We start from the raw sequence: 22,627 nt of genomic DNA, 5'->3' as shown, positions 1-22,627 counted from the left end.
AAATTCATAGTATCCTGCCACCTTTCTGACCTGTGCAGCTATTTTAGAAAATCTTTAAACAAACCTGTGCTGACTGTATTGATGTGTACCTTTCTTAACTGGGATTTTTAGGAACACTGTTACTTAAAAAAAATGTGTGTTTGTATATGCTTTTATATATTTTAAAAATAATTTATGCATCAGAAAGACCATTGGTTCAGCTAACATTGCGGTAGGGTAACAACCTTGGTGCACGTAGGGTAGGTGCTCCCTTTACCTGGAACCCTCACGTAAGAAGCTGCTCCATGTGTAATCGTTACTCAGATGATCCGTAGCCATTTTAAACTCAGAATGTTGAAGTGAAACTCGCCGGTGTTTTCCCACCTTCCTCCCCACCCCTTGTTAGGGAGCAGCCCTGCGCGGTGTAGTGGATGAGAGAGCACAGCCTCTGAAGGTGGGTACCTGGCTCACCCTCGGGCTCTGTGCAGCATGGGCCTCTCTGGGCTGCAGAACCTTCACCTGTAACATGACAGTAATAATCATACCCACCCTGTGGGATTGTTGGGAGGCCACGACGGGCATTCTGTTGGCCAAACGGTCCCCTGGAAAGCCTGGTAGACTTCTTTTTCTTTGTTTATAGGAGTATCTCTAACACATAAACTCTGCTAAGCATCTGGTCTAGCTTGAAGTCTGTTGTCTTCTACTTACTGGCCTTTGTGCTCTGCCCATCCTTCTCTGGTCAGTCTAACTGCTGCTCAGGAAGAAGAGGAGAATGAATCTGGTGTAGACAACCAGCAGGCTTTGCCACCTGGGACTAACACCTTGTAGGGGTGCAGAATTTGCCATCCCCAAATATCTCTCTTTGGTATATTAATTTTTTTTTTTTTTTTTTTTTTTTTGCGGTACACGGGCCTCTCACTGCTGTGGCCTCTCCCGTTGCGGAGCACAGCCTCCGGACGCGCAGGCTCAGTGGCCATGGCTCACGGGCCCAGCCGCTCCGCGGCACGTGGGATCTTCCCGGACCCGGGCACGAACCCGTGTCCCCTGCATTGGCAGGCGGACTCTCAACCACTGCACCACCAGGGAAGCCCGGTATATTAATTTTAAGCTAGTTATTTTCTAAGAAACAGTAGACATGGGAAAAACTCTGAAAATCAAGTAGGAGTTACCGTTTTGCAAGAAACATTTGCCTTTGTAAGGGAAATCTCCACTGTGTAAGGGTATCTCCTTGGCTGCAGCAAGAAGAGGATGACCAAATCTCTGGAAACTCCTATCGATGCAGAAAGCAGTGACTTAAATCTGCATCACAATGCTCCCCTTGTTTACTGTGCTTTTCCTGGTAGCTTCCCACAGCTGACTCTCCCTGTCCTCAACATCCTCTTTTGTCTTTAGCTGAGGATGGTATTTAAGGTGAGGGCTTCAGCCATTTTGGAGGGTTACTCAGTTTTCCCGGGTCTCTCCCATGTATACATGTTATTAAACTTTTGTTTGATTTTTTTCCTGTTAGTCTGTCTCATGTCAATTTACTTCTTAGACCTGCCGGAAGAACCTGGAAGGGTAGAGGAAAATTTCTTCCTACTTTCATTCACCCAACAAATATTTATCATACATTTACCATGGCCATGTACTCCTAGGCTCTGGGTAGACAGTGATGAGCAAGTAAGAATATTCTTTATTCTCATGCTTCTTTTCTTTCTTCTTTTTTTTGGTCGAGCCACGTGGCTTGCGGGATCTTAGTTCCCTAACCAGGGGTTGAACCAGGCCCTCGGCAGTGAAAGCACTGAGTCCTAACCACTGGACCGCCAGGGAAGTCCCCCTCATGCTTATTTTCTAGTGGGCGACTCAAATTGTAACCGAGCAGGACCCTCTGGGGCCTTCCCTGGACAGACCCCTCCTCTGTATCCTGTGCTTTAACTCCTCTCTGGAGTACCTAGACAATAGTATCTGATGCACACTTCCTGAGTTGTTTTACAGATGCTAAAAACAACACCAAATGGAAGATGTTAACTACTTAATGACCATGAGCACATAGCCGCCAGGCCTACTGGAGCCTAAGGATTGATGTTAACCCCTGTGATACCGCCCTGTTACCTCACCATCAGCCAATCAGAGAACTGTGCATGAGCTAATCACAAACTCTGCCCCCCACCTCCTTTAAAAATGCTGTCCTGCAACCCATGGGGGAGTTTGGGGGAGTTCGGGCTTTTTGAGCACTACCTGTGCCGGATTACCTGTCTGGCGCCTTACAATAGTTGCTGTACTTCCCTTCACCACAACCCAGTGTCAGTAGATAGGCTTTACTGCCTGTGGATGAGCAAGTTTGGTTCGGTAACAAGATAATAAACACATTTACCAGTACGTAAATCAGATAGCAGACTGTGGCCGGTGCCATGAAGGAAATACATGAAATAACAGACGGTGCTATTCCTTCAGAGTCAGCACTTCCTGAACCTGCCGCCCTTTGCCATGTGGATTAGATACCTTTCCTACATGGCCTTAAATACATATAAAATAGCTTGCAGCTCTTATCAGGTACTGTTTTAATGATGTTTCCTTGTCTGTCCACATGGAGCTCCTGCACAGAGCCTGGCACATAGTAGACGTTCAGTACGTGTTAAAGAAATGCATGCAGGAATGGATAAATAATTTATGACACCTTTGTAGATTGAGTGTAAAATCCCTTATAACAAGGAGTAAGATGTTCAGTATGTTGGCAAAGCAGGAAAAGGTTTGGGATCTTGAACTCTCCCAAGCTATGGTTGATTGATAGGTTTTTTTGTTTGTTTGTTTGTTTGTTTTTTGCAGTATGCGGGCCTCTCACTGCTGTGGCCTCTCCTGTTGCGGAGCACAGGCTCCGGATGCGCAGGCTCAGCAGCCATGGCTCACGGGCCCAGCCACTCCGTGGCATGTGGGATCTTCCCAGACCGGAGCATGAACCCGTGTCCCCTGCACCGGCAGGTGGACTCTCAACCATTGCGCCACCAGGGAAGCCCGATTGATAGGTTTTTAAACAATAGTGATGATAATCACAATACTAATTGTTGGCATTTATCCACTGCTTGCTATGTGCCAAGCACTATTGTCAAGAACCTTACATTTAATCTTCAGAGCAACTCATGCCATAGCCTCTAATTATAATTCTTTTGTTCACTCATTAGGAATTCTAGGCTAACTTAAAGATACCTCTCACTCAAATGTTCAAAGTGAACTCATGATACTCCCCCAAATCTAGTCCTTTTCCAGTGTTCCTCATCTCAGTGAATGACAGTGCCATCCATGCAGTTGGACAAACCCAAAACCTAAGGAAAGGCATTCCTTTCTTTCGTCTTCTCTATCAGTTAACATGTATTCAGATCCTGGTAATAAAATCCACTAAACAGTGGCTTAAGGTAAGAAAAAATCAGATCATCTCACAAACAAGGCTAAAGGGTTGGTGGGTCAATGGTGTTTGATGTAATTTTTTTTTTTTTTTTTTTCTGCACCACACGGCTTGGGATCTTAGTTCCCCAACCAGGGATTGAACCTGGGACATGGCAGTGAAAGTGCCGAATCCTAACCACTAGACCACCTGGGAACTCCCCTTAGCATGCCAACTTTTATCCTCAAGCTTGTTTGTCTCATGATCAAAGATGATTGCCTCAATTCCAGGCAAAGTCTTTATTGATTCTGTTCATTTTTCTTCATTCTTTTTCTTCTTTTTCCTCAGACTAGGTAATTTCAGTTGTCCTGTCTTGAAGTTTGCTGATTCTTTTGTCTTCTCACACCTATTGTTGACCATTTCTAGTGAATTTTTCATTTCAGCTATTGTACTTTTCAGCCCCAGAATTTTTATTTATTTTATTATATAATTTCTATCTCTTTACTCATATACCCTAATTGTTCATACATCCTTCTCCTGATTTCCTTTAGTTCTTTTTTTTTTTTTTTTAACATCTTTATTGGAGTATAATTGCTTTACAATGGTATGTTAGCTTCAGCTTCACAACAAAATGAATCAGTTATATACATACATATATTCCCATATCTCTTCCCGCTTGCGTCTCCCTCCCTCCCACCCTCCCTATCCCACCCCTCCAGGCGGTCACAAAGCACCGAGATGATCTCCCTGTGCTATGCGGCTGCTTCCCACTAGCTATTTACCTTACGTTTGGTAGTGTATATATGTCCATGCCTCTTTATCGCTTTGTCACCGTTTACCCTTCCCCCTCCCCATAACCTCAAGTCCATTCTCTAGTAAGTCTGTGTCTTTATGCCTGTTTCACCCCTAGGTTTTTCATGACATTTTTTTTTTAAATTCCATATATATGTGTTAGCATACGGTATTTGTCTCTCTCTTTCTGACTTACTTCACTCTGTATGACAGACTCTAGGTCTATCCACCTCATTACAAATAGCTCAATTTCGTCTCTTTTTATGGCTGAGTAATATTCCATTGTATATATGTGCCACATCTTCTTTATCCATTCATCCGATGATGGACACTTAGGTTGTTTCCATCTCCGGGCTATTGTAAATAGAGCTGCAATGAACATTTTGGTACATGACTCTTTTTGAATTATGGTTTTCTCAGGGTATATGCCCAGTAGTGGGATTGCTGGGTCATATGGTAGTTCTATTTGTAGCTTTCTAAGGAACCTCCATACTGTTCTCCACAGTGGCTGTATCAATTTACATTCCCACCAACAGTGTAAGAGGGTTCCCTTTTCTCCACACCCTCTCCAGCATTTATTGTTTCTAGATTTTTTGATGATGGCCATTCTGACTGGTGTGAGATGATATCTCATTGTAGTTTTGATTTGCATTTCTCTCATGATTAGTGATGTTGAGCATTCTTTCATGTGTTTGTTGGCACTCTGTATATCTTCTTTGGAGAAATGTCTATTTAGGTCTTCTGCCCATTTTTGGATTGGGTTGTTTGTTTTTTTGTTATTAAGCGGCATGAGCTGCCTATAAATTTTGGAGATCAATCCTTTGTCAGTTGCTTCATTTGCAAATATTTTCTCCCATTCTGAGGGTTGTCTTTTGGTCTTCTTTATGGTTTCCTTTGCTGCGCAAAAGCTTTTAAGTTTCATTAGGTCCCATTTGTTTACTCTTGTTTTTATTTCCATTTCTCTAGGAGGTGGGTCAAAAAGGACCTTGCTGTGATTTATGTCATAGAGTGTTCTGCCTATGTTTTCCTCTAAGAGTTTGATAGTTTCTGGCCTTACATTTAGGTCTTTAATCCATTTTGAGCTTATTTTTGTGTATGGTGTTAGGGAGTGATCTAATTTCATACCTTTACATGTAGCTGTCCAGATTTCCCAGCACCACTTATTGAATAGGCTGTCCTTTCTCCACTGTACATTTCTGCCTCCTTTATCAAAGATAAGGTGACCATATGTGCGTGGGTTTATCTCTGGGCTTTCTATCCTGTTCCATTGATCTATCTTTCTGTTTTTGTGCCAGTACCATACCGTCTTGATAACTGTAGCTTTGTAGTATAGTCTGAAGTCTGGGAGCCTGATTCCTCCAGTTCCTTCTTTCGTTCTCAAAATTGCTTTGGCTATTCGGGGTCTTTTGTGTTTCCATACAAATTGCAAAATTTTTTGTTCTAGTTCTGTGAAAAATGCCAGTGGTAGTTTGATAGGGATTGCATTGAATCTATAGATTGCTTTCGGTAGTAGAGTCATTTTCACAATGTTGATTCTTCCAATCCAAGAACATGGTATATCTCTCCATCTATTTGTATCGTCTTTAATTTCTTTCATCAGTGTCTTATAATTTTCTGCATACAGATCTTTTGTTTCCTTAGGTAGGTTTATTCCTAGATATTTTATTCTTTTTGTTGCAATGGTAAATGGGAGTGTTTTCTTGATTTCACTTTCAGATTTTTCATCATTAGTATATAGGAATGCCAGAGATTTCTGTGCATTAATTTTGTATCCTGCCACTTTACCAAATTCATTGATTAGCTCTAGTAGTTTTCTGGTAGCATCTTTAGGGTTCTCTATGTATAGGATCATGTCATCTGCAAACAGTGACAGCTTTACTTCTTCTTTTCCGATTTGGATTCCTTTTATTTCCTTTTCTTCTCTGATTGCTGTGGCTAAAACTTCCAAAACTCTGTTGAATAAGAGTGGTGAGAGTGGGCAACCTTGTCTTGTTCCTGATCTTAGTGGAAATGCGTTCAGTTTTTCACCATTGAGGATGATGTTTGCTGTGGGCTTGTCATATATGGCCTTTATTATGTTGAGGAAAGTTCCCTCTATGCCTACTTTCTGGAGGGTTTTTATCATAAATGGGTGTTGAATTTTGTCAAAAGCTTTCTCTGCATCTATTGAGATGATCATATGGTTTTTCTCCTTCAGTTTGTTAATATGGTTTATCACATTGATAGATTTGCATATATTGAAGAATCCTTGCATTCCTGGAATAAACCCCACTTGATCATGGTGTATGATCCTTTTAATGTGCTGTTGGATTCTGTTTGCTAGTATTTTGTTGAGGATTTTTGCATCTATGTTCATCAGTGATATTGGCCTGTAGTTTTCTTTCTTTGTGACATCCTTGTCTGGTTTTGGTATCAAGGTGATGGTGGCCTCGTAGAAGGAGTTAGGGAGTGATCCTCCCTCTGCTATATTTTGGAAGAGTTTGAGAAGGATAGGTGTTAGCTCTTCTCTAAATGTTTGATAGAATTCGCCTGTGAAGCCATCTGGTCCTGGGCTTTTCTTTGTTGGAAGATTTTTAATCACAGTTTCAATTTCAGTGCTTGTGATTGGTCTGTTCATATTTTCTATTTCTTCCTGATTCAGTCTTGGCAGGTTGTGCATTTCCAAGAATTTGTCCATTTCTTCCAGATTGTCCATTTTATTGGCATAGAGTTGCTTGTAGTAATCTCTCATGATCTCTTTTATTTCTGCAGTGTCAGTTGTTACCTCTCCTTTTTCATTTCTAATTCTATTGATTTGAGTCTTCTCCCTTTTTTTCTTGATGAGTCTGGCTAGTGGTTTATCTATTTTGTTTATCTTCTCAAAGAACCAGCTTTTAGTTTTATTGATCTTTGCTATTGTTTCCTTCATTTCTTTTTCATTTATTTCTGATCTGATTTTTATGATTTCTTTCCTTCTGCTAGCTTTGGGGTTTTTTTGTTCTTCTTTCTCTAATTGCTTGAGGTGCAAGGTTAGGTTGTTTATTCGAGATGTTTCCTGCTTCTTAAGGTGGGCTTGTATTGCTATAAACTTCCCCCTTAGAACTGCTTTTGCTGCATCCCACAGGTTTTGGGTCGTTGTGTCTCCATTGTCGTTTGTTTCTAGGTATTTTTTGATTTCCTCTTTGATTTCTTCAGTGGTCACTTCATTATTAAGTAGTGTATTGTTTAGCCTCCATGTGTTTGTATTTTTTACAGATCTTTTCCTGTAATTGATATCTAGTCTCATGGCGTTGTGGTCAGAAAAGATACTTGATACAATTTCAATTTTCTTAAATTTATCAAGGCTTGATTTGTGACCCAAGATATGATCTATCCTGGAGAATGTTCCATGAGCACTTGAGAAAAATGTGTATTCTGTTGTTTTTGGATGGAATGTCCTATAAATATCAATTAACTCCATCTCGTTTAATGTATCATTTAAAGCTTGTGTTTCCTTATTTATTTTCATTTTGGATGATCTGTCCATTGGTGAAAGTGGGGTGTTAAAGTCCCCTACTATGAATGTGTTACTGTCGATGTCCCCTTTTATGGTTGTCAGTATTTGCCTTATGTATTGAGGTGCACCTAAGTTGGGTGCATAAATATTTACAATTGTTATATCTTCCTCTTGGATCGATCCCTTGATCATTATGTAGTGTCCTTCTTTGTCTCTTCTAATAGTCTTTGTTTTAAAGTCTATTTTGTCTGATATGAGAATTGCTACTCCAGCTTTCTTTTGGTTTCCATTGGCATGAAATACATTTTTCCATCCCCTTACTTTCAGTCTGTATGTGTCTCTAGGTCTGAAGTGGGTCTCTTGTAGACAGCAAATATATGGGTCTTGTTTTTGTATCCATTCAGCCAATCTGTGTCTTTTGGTGGGAGCATTTAGTCCATTTACATTTAAGGTAATTATCGATATGTGTGTTCCTATTCCCATTTTCTTAGTTGTTTTGGGTTCATTATTGTAGGTCCTTTTCTTCTTTTGTGTTTCTTGCCTAGAGAAGTTCCTTTAGCAGTTGTTGTAGAGCTGGTTTGGTGGTGCTGAACTCTCTCAGCTTTTGCTTGTCTGTAAAGGTTTTAATTTCTCCATCAAATCTGAATGAGATCCTTGCTGGGTAGAGTAATCTTGGTTGCAGGTTTTTCTCCTTCAACACTTTCAATATGTCCTGCCACTCCCTTCTGGCTTGCAGAGTTTCTGCTGAAAGATCAGCTGTTAACCTTATGGGGATTCCCTTGTGTGTTATTTGTTGTTTTTCCCTTGCTGCTTTTAATATGTTTTCTTTGTATTTAATTTTTGACAGTTTGATTAATATGTGTCTTGGCGTATTTCTCCTTGGATTTATCCTGTATGGGACTCTCTGTGTTTCCTGGACTTGATTAACTATTTCTTTTCCCATATTAGGGAAGTTTTCAACTATAATCTCTTCAAATATTTTCTCAGTCCCTTTCTTTTTCTCTTCTTCTTCTGGAACCCCTATAATTCGAATGTTGGTGCGTTTAATGTTGTCCCAGAGGTCTCTGAGACTGTCCTCAGTTCTTTTCATTCTTTTTTCTTTTTTCTGCTCTGCAGTAGTTATTTCCACTATTTTATCTTCCAGGTCACTTATCCGTTCTTCTGCCTCAGTTATTCTGCTATTGATCCCATCTAGAGTATTTTTAATTTCATTTATTGTGTTGTTCATCGTTGCTTGTTTCATCTTTAGTTCTTCTAGGTCCTTGTTAACTGATTCTTGCAATTTGTCCATTCTATTGTCCATTCTATCTCCAAGATTTCGGATCAACCTTACTATCATTATTCTGAATTCTTTTTCAGGTAGACTGCCTATTTCCTCTTCATTTGTTAGGTCTGGTGGGTTTTTATCTTGCTCCTTCATCTGCTGTGTGTTTTTCTGTCTTTTCATTTTGCTTATCTTACTGTGTTTGGGGTCTCCTTTTTTGCAGGCTGAAGGTTCGTAGTTCCTGTTGTTTTTTTGTGTCTGTCCCCAGTGGCTAAGGTTGGTTCAGTGGGTTGTGTAGGCTTCCTGGTGGAGGGTACTAGTGCCTGTGTTCTGGTGGATGAGGCTGGATCTTGTCTTTCTGGTGGGCAGGTCCACGTCTGGTGGTGTGTTTTGGGGTGTCTGTAGACTTACTATGATTTTGGGCAGCCTCTCTGCTAATGGGTGGGGTTGTGTTCCTGTCTTGCTAGTTGTTTGGCATAGGATGTCTAGCACTGTAGCTTGCTGGTCGTTGAGTGAAGCTGGGTGCTGGCGTTGAGATGGAGATCTCTCGGAGATTTTTGCTGTTTGATATTATGTGCAGCTGGGAGGCCTCTTGTGGACCAGTGTCCTGAAGTTGGCTCTCCCACCTCAGAGGCACAGCACTGACTCCTGGCTGCAGCACCAAGAGCCTTTCATCCACAGGGCTCCTTAATTTGGGATGATTCGATGTCTATTCAGGTATTCCACAGATGCAGGGTATATCAAGTTGATTGTGGAGCTTTAATCCGCTGCTTCTGAGGCTGCTGGGAGAGATTTCCCTTTCTCTTCTTTGTTCTCACAGTTCCCAGGGGCTCAGCTTTGGATTTGGCCCCGCCTGTGCGTGTAGGTCGCCAGAGGGCGTCTGTTCTTTGCTCAGACAGGACGGGGTTAAAGGAGCCGCTGATTCGGAGGCTCTGGCTCACCCAGGCGGGGGGGTAGGGAGGGTCACGGAGTGCGGGGCGGGCCTGCAGCGGCAGAGGCCGGCGTGACGCTGCAGCCTGAGGGCGCCGTGCACTCTCCTGGGGGAGCCGTCCCTGGATCCCGGGACCCTTGCAGTGGCAGGCTGCACAGGCTCCCCGGAAGGGCGTGTGGCTAGTGACCTGTGCTCGCACACAGGCCTCCTGACGGCGGCAGCAGCGGCCTCAGCGTCCCATGTCCGTCTCTGGGCTCCGCAATCTTAGCCGCGGCTCGCGCCCGTCCCTGGAGCCCTCTCAAGCAGCGCTCTTAATCCCCTCTCCTCGTGCACCAGGAAACAAAGAGGGACGTAAAAGTCTCTTGCCTCTTCGGCAGGTCCAGACCCCTCCCCGGACTCTCTCCCGGCCAGCCGCGGCGCACCAACGCCCTGCAGGCTGTGTTCACGCCGCCAACCTCAGTCCTCTCCCGGCGCTCGGACAAAAGCCGGAGCCTCAGCTCCCAGTCCCGCCCGCCCCGGCGGGCGAGCAGACAAGCCTCTCGGCTGGTGAGTGCCGGTCGGCCCGATCCTCTGCGCTGGAATCTGTCCGCTTTGCCCTCCGCACCCCTGTTGCTGTGCTCTCCTCCGCGGCTCCCAAGCTCCCCCACTCCGCCTCCCGAAGTCTCCACCCGCGAAGGGGCTTCCTAGTGTGTGGACACTTTTCCTCCTTCACAGCTCTCTCCCGCTGGTGCAGGACCCGTCCCTATCCTTTTGTCTCTTTAGTTTTTTCTTTTGCCCTAACCAGGTACGTGGGGGGTTCCTTGCCTTTTGGGAGGTCTGAGGTCTTCTGCCAGCGTTCAGTAGGTGCTCCGTAGGAGTTGTTCCACGCGTAGATGTACTTCTGGTGTATCTGTGGAGAGGAAGGTGATCTCCGCGTCTTACTCTTCCGCCATCTTCCCGGAAGTCTCCTTTAGTTCTTTGTCTGTGGTTACCTTTAGCTCTTTGAACATATTTAGATAGTTAATTAAAGTCTTTGTCTAGTAAAGCCAGTTAGTGTTTGGACTACTTCATTGGTAGTTGTCACTTTTTTCCCTGTGAATGGGCCATTTCCTCTTTCTTTGCATACTTCGCAATTTTTGGTTGAGAACTGGATATTTTATTTAATTTTATTAAAAAATTTTTTGAGGGCTTCCCTGGTGGCTCAGTGGTTGAGAGTCTGCCTGCCAATGCAGGGGACACGGGTTCGTGCCCCAGTTTGGGAAGATCCCACATGCCGTGGAGCGGCTGGGCCCGTGAGCCATGGCCGCTGAGCCTGTGTGTCTGGAGCCTGTGCTCCGCAACGGGAGAGGCCACAACAGTGAGAGGCCCGCGTACTGCAAAAAAAAAAAAAAAAAAAAAAAAAAAATTTTTTTGATGTCTAGAAATATTTTATTTTTTAAATTTATTTTTTAATTGAAGTATAGTTGATTTACAATGCTGTGTTAATTTCTGCTGTACAGCAAAGTGACTCAGTTATACACATATGTACATTTTTTTAATATTCTTTTCCATTATGGTTTATCCCAGGATATTGAATATAGTTCCCTGTGCTATACAGTAGGACCTTGTTGTTTATCTATTCTATGTGTAATAGTTTGTATCTACTAACCCCAAACTCCCAGTCCATCCCTCCCTCACTCCCCCTGCCCCTTGGCAACCACAAGTCTGAGAACTGGATATTTTAAATATTATAATGTGGCAACTGAAAATCACACTCTCCCTCCTCTCTAGAGATTGCTCTTGTTACTTGTTGAATGCTGCAGTTGTCTGTTTAGTGACTTTTCCCAACCCTTTCTGCAAAGACTATATTTCATGTTGTATGTGATCATTGAAGTTTCTGTTCTTTTATCTCTGAGGTCAACCTGTGATTTCTTTTTTTTCAACTTTATTCATCTATTTATTTTTATTTTCGGCTGTGTTGGGTCTTCGTTGCTGTGCGTGGGCTTTCTCTAGTTGCAGCGAGTGGGAGCCACTCCTCTCTGTGGTGCACGGGCCTCTTATTGCGGAGACCCCTCCCATTGTGGAGCACGGGCTCCAGGCACGTGGACTTAAGCAGTTGTGGCACACGGGCCCAGCAGCTGTGGCTCGTGGGCTCCAGAGTGCAGGCTCAGCCGTCATGGCGCGCGGGTCCAGTTGCTCCGTGGTATGTGGGATCCTCCCAGACCAGGGATCGAACCTGTGTCCCCTGCATTGGCAGGTGGACTTCCAACCACTGTGCCACCAGGGAAGTCCCAACGAGTGATTTATTTTAATCCCTGAATTTCATAAAGGAGAGAAAGGTCTTCCTTCCTTTTAAATTCTTTTGGCAGACATCGCCCGGGAAGCCCTTCAGACCTAGGTGATTGAAACAACGGCCAGTATCTTCTCTAGTCTCTCAGTGAACTGCCAGGCAAATCACAATATGCATCCCCAAATTTTGGAGGACAGGGTTCCCACCCTGGTACCTGCAAGTCACTCCATGACCATGGGCCACTGTCCCCACAGCTGCCTGCTCCAGGGATGGGGCACGCATGATGGTAGCTGCAAGTAAGATGTGAAATTCATTGACATATACCAGCTTCTTCATCAAGCATTTCCATGGATGCTGCAAGTGTCTAACTAGACTTTAGAATTCTGAAACAGTGATTCTGACAGCTCAGTAGTTGATTTGGTACAGGGACTGATTCTTGGAGCTTCCTATTCTGACATTTTCCATGATGTGACTCCTGTATTTATTCTTGTTGAGATAATAATCTCCATATTAAAATGTTGTTTTGACATATATTATACAAAGAATTTAAGTGAAGGCTGGTATGATATGTGTATAAATAATGTATGTATTGAATTCTTTCTTAAGAATTATTTTTTGTTATACCATCTCACAAATTGGCTGGTTGACCAAAAAGATGGACTTTTACATGTATATGTAGTGGTGTCACTATATATCACTACATCGTATCTTATGGCCATGCAGAGAAAGTGGCATTTCTTTATTGTGTCTGTAGTTAGTCTTTTTTTCCTATTCTGATGGGGAGACCCACTGATTAACTGGGGAAGAAATCCAATACAATTTAAAACTTAGTCTATTATGATGACTTAAATAGTCTATTTAGGTAGTGTCCATCTCTCTCTGAGATTAAAATTCTCAGTGTCTGCTTTTTACCCTAGGATGGTTTAAGGGTGTGGGGTGAGGGGTGTGGTGTATATGATCTTCTAGCAGCAGTGGGGCACTGTTCGTTTCCCTTGGTTTGATGTTTGCTACTTCCTCTGGTCTCTGGGGCAATATCCCTTTCCCTCCTAGGTGTGTTTGCCTTGCGTGCATGTGCTGGTGTAATTCGTGGTAGGGCCTTTCTGGTTGATAAGAACCTCCCAGTATCCTCTGGTTCATTCTCTCTTTGGCCCCTCCTCTCTGAGCTCTCCTGGATGTCTGCTATGTCTCTGTCTGGCCTTCTGGCCTGGAACTTCATCCACAGCCTTTGCTGCAGGATTACCCTGTTCCATGGTGGGTTGCATGGCCAGCCCTCTAGCTCAGTAATCTGAGTCTCAGAGTTTACCACTGCTTGACTGTGTTTGCAAAAACCTTCTCTCAAGACGATGCCGTGGCTTGTGAGACTGTGAATTTACTATGTCATCCTTCTGTGTGTGTCAGATGTTGCATATTGCTTCATTTTATCTCTCCCTACTCCCTTCCGTAGTAAATCCTAATTACTCCCCAGAGAGATGAATGCTTCCAGCCGACTGGGGCAAAGGCCCTATACTCCCAGAGCAAAACAACTACAAAAATAATTTTCAAACACTATCCCATGCGTGTATATAAATATACATGAGTATAAAATTTAATTATCCTCAAATATTTAATTATAAAAGTCATATGTAATTTTAAATGTATACAGCCTTAAATTTAAGGAATATAGGAATATGCCTTTAGAGAGGCATAAATGGTGTGCACGCACATATATGTAATGTGTATATATATGATTAAAATATATATGCATGTATTATATAGAGATATGTTATAAACAAACATATATGCTATACATATTTGTATGTAATATATTATTAATTATAACAATGTAGTTATGTCATATATACACACAGAGTTGACCCTTGAACAGCACAGGGGTTAGGGGCACTGACCCTCCGTGCAGTCTAAAATCTGCATATAACTTTATAGTTGGCCTTCTGTATCTGTGGTTCCACATCTGCAGATTCAACCATTCATGGATTGTGTAGTACTGTAGTACATATTTGGTGAAAAAAAAATATGCTTATAAGTAGAATTATATAGCTCAAACCCATGTTGTTCAGGGTCCACTGTATATATAATTAAGAGGTTTGGTTTCTGTCAACACTCCCATGACCAAAAATAGTGTGATTTAACACACACATTTTCTTTTGTTGCAGGACTGTTCGTGTGTGGTTAAAGAGAGACAGTGGACAATATTGGCCAAGCATATACCATGTGATGCCTTGTAAGTATCTGGATCTCTGTCTCTAAAAATCAGACATGGACCCCAACTCCCCTTCCTTCCCAGATTGCCTTCTCTGTATTTTCTTGAGTAGAGATGCTTGAGGTTGGGATTATCATTATAATGGAAAGTACCTTGTTAAATCATTCTAGCTCTCAGTATGTAAAATAAGGAAATTGTTCTGAAATTGACTATATATTCACAGTTTCTGAATAAGATTAATGGAAGGACTACAGCACCTAGACTCCTTAATTACACAGTCTCCCTCTCTTTTCCAATTTTTTTGTAAAGTACTTCCTTAGACAACTCAAAATTTTGTCCAGTGATTACATTTGTGAAGTAAATTTGTTCTTGCATTATTGTTATACTATTTATTCAAATTCAAAACATTCAGTGTTGAACATTCAGTTCTGAAAAGGATTTGCTTAGGATTGAAACGTTCTGATTAGAAGTCAGTCTTATTTCCCTAGAATCTTATGTGAGAAATATGTCCTTGCACTGATAAATAGTGAATCTTTCAAATACACCTTTAAAAAAAGATGACTGATTCTTAGATTCTTGCACTGGCAGAAGTTCCCCTGCAGGGAGAGAGCTGGCTCCCTTAGATACGAAATTTCTTTTTTGTCTAGTGTTTTGTTGTTAAGATGACTGAAGTTTAATTGTCCTATTCCATATTTATTTTCATGTAAAATAATTATTTAAACTTATTTTCAGTTATATTATGAAATGTTTCTCTTACTCTCCTTCCTTCAAATCTTAATTGAAATTGACATGCTAGAAAAATGCCCCGGGTTTGTGGTTTGGGTTCAAGTACCCTCTGGCTTCCTGCAGTGTGCACCACTTCCCTCGATACGGGTATTCCAGTTTGAGTAGTACATGCCACCACGTACAACCAAAAGAAATTCATGCTACGCTGTAGATGTGATTAAGTTTATGCCTCTGGCAAAAGAATACTGTAATAACTTAAACAACAATTTTGCCTGTTTATGAACAAATACATTATTAAGGATGTAATGGATTTCTCTGATTTTCAAATTTGTCTTTGAGGTTTGCATTTCTTTAGAAGTGTAGTGAATAGATGATAGCCCGTTGTTGAACCAAGCATCCCACTCTACATTAGTGAAAAGGCAGCCTGTAATTCCAAGTGCTTATATTTTCCCCTCACCGGTCATGCTTCCAGCAGACACCGTTGCACAGCCAAGACCCTGGGGGAACTTCCTTTTAAGCCTTGACAGTGATGAGGGTTTAGGTAAATGGAAAGGGAAAGGGAAAGGAATTCTCTGATTGATTTTTTTTTTTTCTCTCATCTTTAAGTGGTATAACCAGTCTTACCTATGGTCTTTTTCATCACACTTGACATAATATCTAACAGGACGAGATGGTGAAGTTCTATAGTCCAGCAAGTTGAAGTTGACCCCAGAGGCTTGTCGTTCCCATATGACTGCGAAGACAGAGGAGAGGCGGACGTGGGTAGAGTGACGAGGGCTTGGGGATGGTGCACAAGGAGTCGTCTTCTTTTTTTTTCTTTAATTAATTAATTTATTGCTGCGTTGGGTCTTCGTTGCCCCACGTGGGCTTTCTCTAGTTGCAGTGAACAGAGGCTCTTCTTTGTTGTGGTGCGCGAACTTCTCATTGCGGTGGCTTCTCTTGTTGCGGAGCACGGGCTCTAGGCACGTGGGCTTCAGTAGTTGTGGCTCCTGGGCTGTAGAGCGCAGGCTCAGTAGTTGTGGCGCATGGGCTTAGCTGCTCCGCGGCATGTAGGATCTTCCTGGACCAGGGCTTGAACCCATGTTCCCTGCATTGGCAGGCAGATTCTTAACCACTGCACCCCCAGGGAAGTCCCAAGGAATCTTCTTGAGATGGACGTCGATACTTGATAGGAACCTCTTGAAGATGTTGGATCGTAAGCAGTTGCTTACCCACCACCTCCCCCATACACACATCCATACACATTTGGTGTCATTCTCTAATGTTCTCTTTATTTGAATATCACTGAGGATACAGAGACGCCTCAAGTTGTATTTTCATCCTTTATTAAGCTGTATCCTTGAATGACTAAAGGCTGCTGTAGCTCTTGTACCTGGCATAGGTGCTCAGTAAAGAAGTACCTATTGGCAGGGCTTCCCTGGTGGCGCAGTGGTTGAGAGTCTGCCAGCCGATGCAGGGGACACGGGTTTGTGCCCCGGTCTGGGAGGATCCCACATGCTGCGGAGCAGCTGGGCCTGTGAGCCATGGCCGCTGAGCCTACGCGTCCGGAGCCTGTGCTCCGTGGCGGGAGAGGCCACAGCGGTGAGAGGCCCGCGTACTGCAAAAAAAAAAAAAAAGAAATACCTATTGCAGACTTGAATCTGATAATAAAGATGAGTTTCCCTGAGAATATTATCATACATTTTCCTAAATGACTGAGCATGATCTTTGAGAAGAAGGACCGTCTAATTATTTGCATAGTTTGCCTATGGCCTCCTACTAAAGGGAGTAAAGAAGGGATTACTTTGCTATTAACATTTGGTCTGTAGACCAGCAGCATCAGGATCACCTGAGAACTTACTAGAAATGCAAATACTGAGTTTCACCCCAGATCTACTGAATCATAATCTGCATTTTAATAATATCCCTAGGTGATTTGAATGCCCTTTTTAAGTTTGAGAAGATTGCCTTTTGGCGTTGTCTGCAACATGCTGATCTATTTACATATGTTTATATCAACACATGCGAAGCCTCATGCATATATAGTGTTTATTTGTAAATACATAGATATAAGTACACGCTCTAGTTGATCAAATATTTACTGTACACTGACTGTATACAGGCCATCAAGCTAGGAGCCAGGAGATGCAGATGAACAACGCGTGAATGGTCAAGATGATTTCTGTAATCTTTCATTGTTGGATGGTTCCATCTACTGTGGAGAGGGGTAAAAGAACAAAAGGCTGCATTCTTCACAGTTGATCAGAAATTGGCTTTTATTTTCCTAGGGGTCATATGCATTCAGATAACATAGGAACTGATCTCTGAGCTAGACTATAAGTTTTGTTTAACTTGAGATAAGCAGAATCTTATTGCACAAGGAAATAGGGTACATTTTCGTGTCAGTTAGAATTTATTCCTTTTATTCATTTATTGAATTTCCAAAGGGCTTTTCTTTTTTTTTTCTTTTTTTTGGCAGTCCTTTCTATTGAAAGGTGTTTTGTTAAGAGGTTACTCAGTATTATCCCTAAATAACAGTTATGTGGTATTAATTACAAAGTAAATGGAAAAGTACAGTATATCTGGAGGCTATAATATGGACACCGCAAGGCAGATATGACCATGTTGTGTGTTTTTAGTGGTACATAATAGGTAGTATTCCAAATCCAGAAAAAAACATACAGAGACTATCTTGTACATGCAATATATGGTTTATCTGTTTATTTTGTCCATTAAAATACCTTAAAAAAAGAGCCGAATTCATAGAAACAGAGTAAAAAAGTGGTTGCCAGGGGCAAGGAGGTGGGAGAGATTGGTAAGAGGGTGTAAAGTTCAGTTACGGGATGAATGGAATCTGGGGATCTAGTGTATAACATGGTGTCTATAGTTGATAACACTGTACTGTATGATTGAAATTTGCTGAGAGAGTACAACTTAAAAGTTCTCACCAAAAAAAAAAAAATAATAAGTATGTGAGGTGACAAACGTGTTAACTTGATGGCAGGAGTCCTTTCACAATACATGCCAATTCATCACATTGTACACTTCAAATATCTTACAATTTTATTTGAAAATTATACCTTAATAAAGTTAGAAAAAAAATAAAGTCACAGAACCTGAAACAAACAAACACTGGAAAAAAAAAACCCTTTTAATATAGGATTTGTCAGGACTTCCCTGGTGGCTCAGTCGTTAAGAATCCACCTGTCGATGCAGGGAACACGAGTTTGAGCCCTGGTCCAGGAAGATCCCACATGCCGCGGAGCCACTAAGCCCGTGTGCCACAACTACTGAGCCTGCGCTCTAGAGCCCATGAGCCACAACTACTGAAGTCTGCGCGCCTAGAGCCCGTGCTCCACAACAGAAGCCACCGCAGTGAGAAGACAGCGCACCACAGTGAAGAGTAGCCCCCGCTGCCGCAACTAGAGAAAGCCCGCAGGCAGCAACGAAGACCCGACGCAGCCAAAAATAAATAAATTTATTAAAAATATATATATAGTATTTGTCATGTTCTGGGTAGGATAGTAATGTTTTATAGCATTGAGAAGAATTTGAAGTTGATTGGAGGGACGGGAGCAGAAGGCATTAGACGAGAAAGAATGAACAGTGAAGGCCAAGTTTGAGGGCAGGAGTGAGCCTGAAAGGCAGAAACTGCGTGAACTTCAGAGAGTGGTAGGTGAGAGAAAGATGAAGAGGAGACTCATCACGATGAAAAACCCAGCCACTGCTTTGGGGGTGTCCTCATACCCTGTGTTTTCTGAGAAACTCCTGCTTCCCCTCCAGGAGGCATCCAGGAGAAACCAGATGTGTCTGGTGAAGGCTGTTTGCCCCTGAGTCAGATTTTCCCAGGAATTTAGAGTTTGGAATAGGATATGCTAGTCTCAACCTCGGTTGGTCCCTTGAGCTGGGAACACAGAAATGAAACAGCTGTGAGGCATTTGTGTGCATGAAGAAACAGTGGAAGCTGATGCCCTGAAAAGGAAGTGTGAACCAGGGAGGAAGGATCACTTCGCTCCAGAGCGAGTGAAGCCTGAGCAAGTGTTGCCTTAAGGTTTTCTTCCTCATCCTCCGAACTCCCAAGCCTGGCTCTGCTTCTGCCTTTGAGTCCAAGAGATACCCTCTGTCTCACTGCCATGTGCCCATTTGCGCTTGAGTCCATGCCAGTGGGTATCTGCTACTCGTCACTGCAAGTATCTGACTCAGCCTTGCCCTGACTGTACACCTCCCACTTCCTGTCTTTTTACTTTCTCCTGGATCTGTGATCTTTAAAGAGGAAGAACCGAGCCGTGCAGGTCCCTATTGGTGCCTCTGCGGTGTTGAGCTGAAAATAGTGTGGGAAACGTGAGGACAAGTAAAGATGAAAAGCAGAAAGAAATATCCTGTTTTCTTTCATTTCTTTGGACAGTGCATTCAACTAATTTTAAGTGTTTCTTCCATCCAAACGCCGTGCAATGTACAAAGGGTAGAGTGTTTAATACAACAGGTGATTCCCATCTTCATGGTGTGTACAGTCTAGTGGGGGAGGCAGACCTCAGATGAGTACCGTGCATGGTGTGTGGTGTGGTATAACCAAAGAAGTAGGTGTAATGGGCACATGGTCACAAAGGGTCCCCAAGGGAGGTCTGTTTTAAACCCTGCTGTCTACAGAGAATTTGGGGTTTCCTATAAGCTGATTTTTATGGATAAGTGAGAAATAAGAGCATATCCTTATCAAATATTCTTTCAAAAATAATATCTTCTTGACATATCTCACATAGTAGCTGGAAAGTAGCCTATGACATGATCAAGTTACAGCCTGCCCAGCTGGGACCTGCCTGACCTTGGATACCAGAGGGACCTTCCTGAGGGTACAGAGTTAAGGTTTCAGTTATAGCCATAAATGTGATGATTTGTTCCAGGCTTCTAATAGATACCATTTCAGCCACCACATTTGCATCACACGGCGGAGGAAAAAAACCAACACATGAAAAGCACAAGCATTCCTGTTTTCATGGTTGAGTTATTTTAGATTTACTTTACCAACTAGGTTTGCTATTCATGGCGTCAGACAAAGGAGTGGAGGAGAGAGAGTGCAAGCAGGAGCCAGGGTGGCAGGTGTTTGAGATTTTTCTTACTCTGCGGTATTGGGTATCAGGTCTGGGCTTTTATTGCCAACTTTTCCCCTATGGAGAATAGTTAAAGCAACTTGGCTGCCAAAGGTGTAGTGAATAGGAGGTTAAGAGGGCCAGCATCTCAGGCCTGAGTGAGGGTTAGGCAATTGGAAAACCTCTGTGGATTCTGTCATTGCCAGGACAGGCAGGTGGAATTTACTTTGGCTCCTAAGCGTTTATGGATTGGTCCTCAAAACAAAACAGAAGGTGGTTTTTCAAAGGTAATTACAAATGAAGGGTACACCTAATAACTAAAATGACCGATTTTGTCATATATCCAGCTCTCTGCCTTGGCCTGGCATGATGGCATTTGTCCAGTCTGAGGCTGTGGTTGAGCCCCTTCAGTTTTCCCACCACTGTGGCCACTTTATCATTTGCTCAGCTAACTTTTAAAGCATAGGATCTCTACTCAGTGAAGTAGGTCAGATGGAGAAAGACAGATACCATGTGATTTCCCTCATGTGGAATATAAAGCACTAACAAAATAAATGAACAAACTAAATAAAAGTAAACACATAGACACAGTGAGAAGAGAGTAGTGGTAACCTGGGGGAAGGGAGGCAAAATGGATAAAAGGGATCAGCTGTATGGTGACAGATAGAAACTAAATTTTTGGTGGTGAACACGCTGTAAGGTATGCAGAAATAGAAATATAATGTTGTACACATGAAACTTACGTAATGTTATAAGCCAGTGTTAACCTCAATAAAAAATACATCTAAAATTTTTAAAAAGTTTAAAATTTAAACAAATAAATAATAGCTAAAAAATAAACAAGTACAGGAACTCTAGTCCTCACTGGAAACCTTAATTTTGAACTGTCTGCTTTCCAGTTTTTATCGACAGCCTGGTTGAGAGAAAGGCTGTTTATTATTTACGCTGGGCAGCATGAAGGACATGCAGTTGACTATTCATGTGTATCCTGAGATTTCGTGCTTTGTGCCAGCCTTCTGCAGAAATGCCTTCGTTCACTGTGCCCTCAGCACATATTGCTGTGTGTATACAAGAAATGCTTTATCTGCTTTTGAAGTAGTTGTCTACCATCGTGCTCAGCGCCCCTTTGAAGAAGCACCAAGGGAGATTACTTTTCAGGTAGGAGAGCCAGAAACCCTGCCTTTCTCTAAGGCAGAACCTCCCATCCTGTGTGCCTCAGCGTACTGGGATGATCCAAATGGATTACAGGCCCCGAGAACTGATTTCCTTTAGCTGGGCAGGGGTGATCCGGTCATCTGGGCCCTAGCAGTCTCTTCCATTTCCTCCAGGGACTGTTCACATCCAAGTTTCTGTGTGTATCATGAGGCGAAAAAGGTTAGGAGGAACAGCGCTAAGGACCTGGTACGAAGTCCTTATGGATAATGTGAAACATGGGATCTGTTATATTCCCAACGGATTTTTATTTTGATTTTCTTTCTGTTCTTTTATATATATTTTCCTCGGTCGAGACTTTTTGCTTATTTCTATCGTTTGTTTTTATTGTATCTGCTTTTAAAGCCATTTCCAATTCTTTGTGAAATGAGGTAGGGAATGCATTGAATAAGTTATCTTAGTTAAGACAGAGTGATGCAGTTTGAACAGTCTTACTGTTTACATTAAATACACTGAAAAACATGCGTCGTTTAAGATTATTCAGAATCGCTTGTAGGGTAACACCTGTGCCTAGGTGGGAAACTGGAATTTTTTTTTTTACATCTTTATTGGAGTATAATTGCTTTACAATGGTGTGTTAGTTTCTGCATTATAACAAAGTGAATCAGTTATACATATACATATGTTCCCATATCTCTTCCCTCTTGCATCTCCCTCCCTCCCACCCTCCCTATCCCACCCCTCTAGGTGGTCACAAAGCACCGAGCTGATCTCCCTGTGCGATGCGGCTGCTTCCCACTAGCTATCTATTTTACGTTTGGTAGTGTATATATGTCCATACCACTCTCTCGCTTTGTCACAGCTTACCCTTCCCCCTCCCCATATCCTCAAGTCCATTCTCTAGTAGGTCTGTGTCTTTATTCCTGTCTTACCCCTAGGTTCTTCATGACATTTTTTTTCTTAAATTCCATATATATGTGTTAGCATACGGTATTTGTCTTTCTCACTTACTTCACTCTGTATGACAGACTCTAGGTCTATCTGCCTGATTACAAATAGCTCAATTTCGTTTCTTTTTATGGCTGAGTAATATTCCATTGTATATATGTGCCACATCTCCTTTATCCATTCATCCAATGATGGACACTTAGGTTGTTTCTATCTCCTGGCTATTGTAAATAGAGCTGCAATGAACATTTCAGTACATGACTTTTTTTGAATTATGGTTTTCTCAGGGTATATGCCCAGTAGTGGGATTGCTGGGTCATATAGTAGTTCTATTTATAGTTTTTTAAGGAACCTCCATACTGTTCTCCATAGTGGCTGTACCAATTCACATTCCCACCAGCAGTGCAAGAGTGTTCCCTTTTCTCCACACCCTCTCCAACATTTATTGTTTCTAGATTTTTTGATGATGGCCATTCTGACTGGTGTGAGAT

At 42.3% G+C, this 22,627-nt stretch overlaps 1 protein-coding gene across 4 annotated transcripts in view; it reads left to right on the top strand.

Moving 5' to 3' along the window:
- Positions 1–22,627, top strand: part of WDFY2 (WD repeat and FYVE domain containing 2) — a 194,044-nt gene that overhangs the window by 67,220 nt on the left and 104,197 nt on the right. For all 4 annotated transcript variants that reach the window (XR_009536830.1, XM_060129398.1, XM_060129400.1 and 1 more), the window contains exon 2: positions 14,201–14,268. Coding sequence is in view for 3 of the 4 variants with exons in the window: in XM_060129398.1 (XP_059985381.1) it covers positions 14,201–14,268 (68 nt within the window). In the remaining variant the exon portion in view is untranslated. The remainder of the gene's footprint in view (positions 1–14,200; positions 14,269–22,627) is intronic.

Source organism: Lagenorhynchus albirostris, chromosome 18 (genome assembly GCF_949774975.1).
Source record: "Lagenorhynchus albirostris chromosome 18, mLagAlb1.1, whole genome shotgun sequence".
NCBI lineage: Eukaryota > Metazoa > Chordata > Mammalia > Artiodactyla > Delphinidae > Lagenorhynchus > Lagenorhynchus albirostris.
The sequence above is the reverse complement of the archived record's forward strand: the minus strand, read 5'-3'. Positions and strand labels throughout refer to the sequence as shown.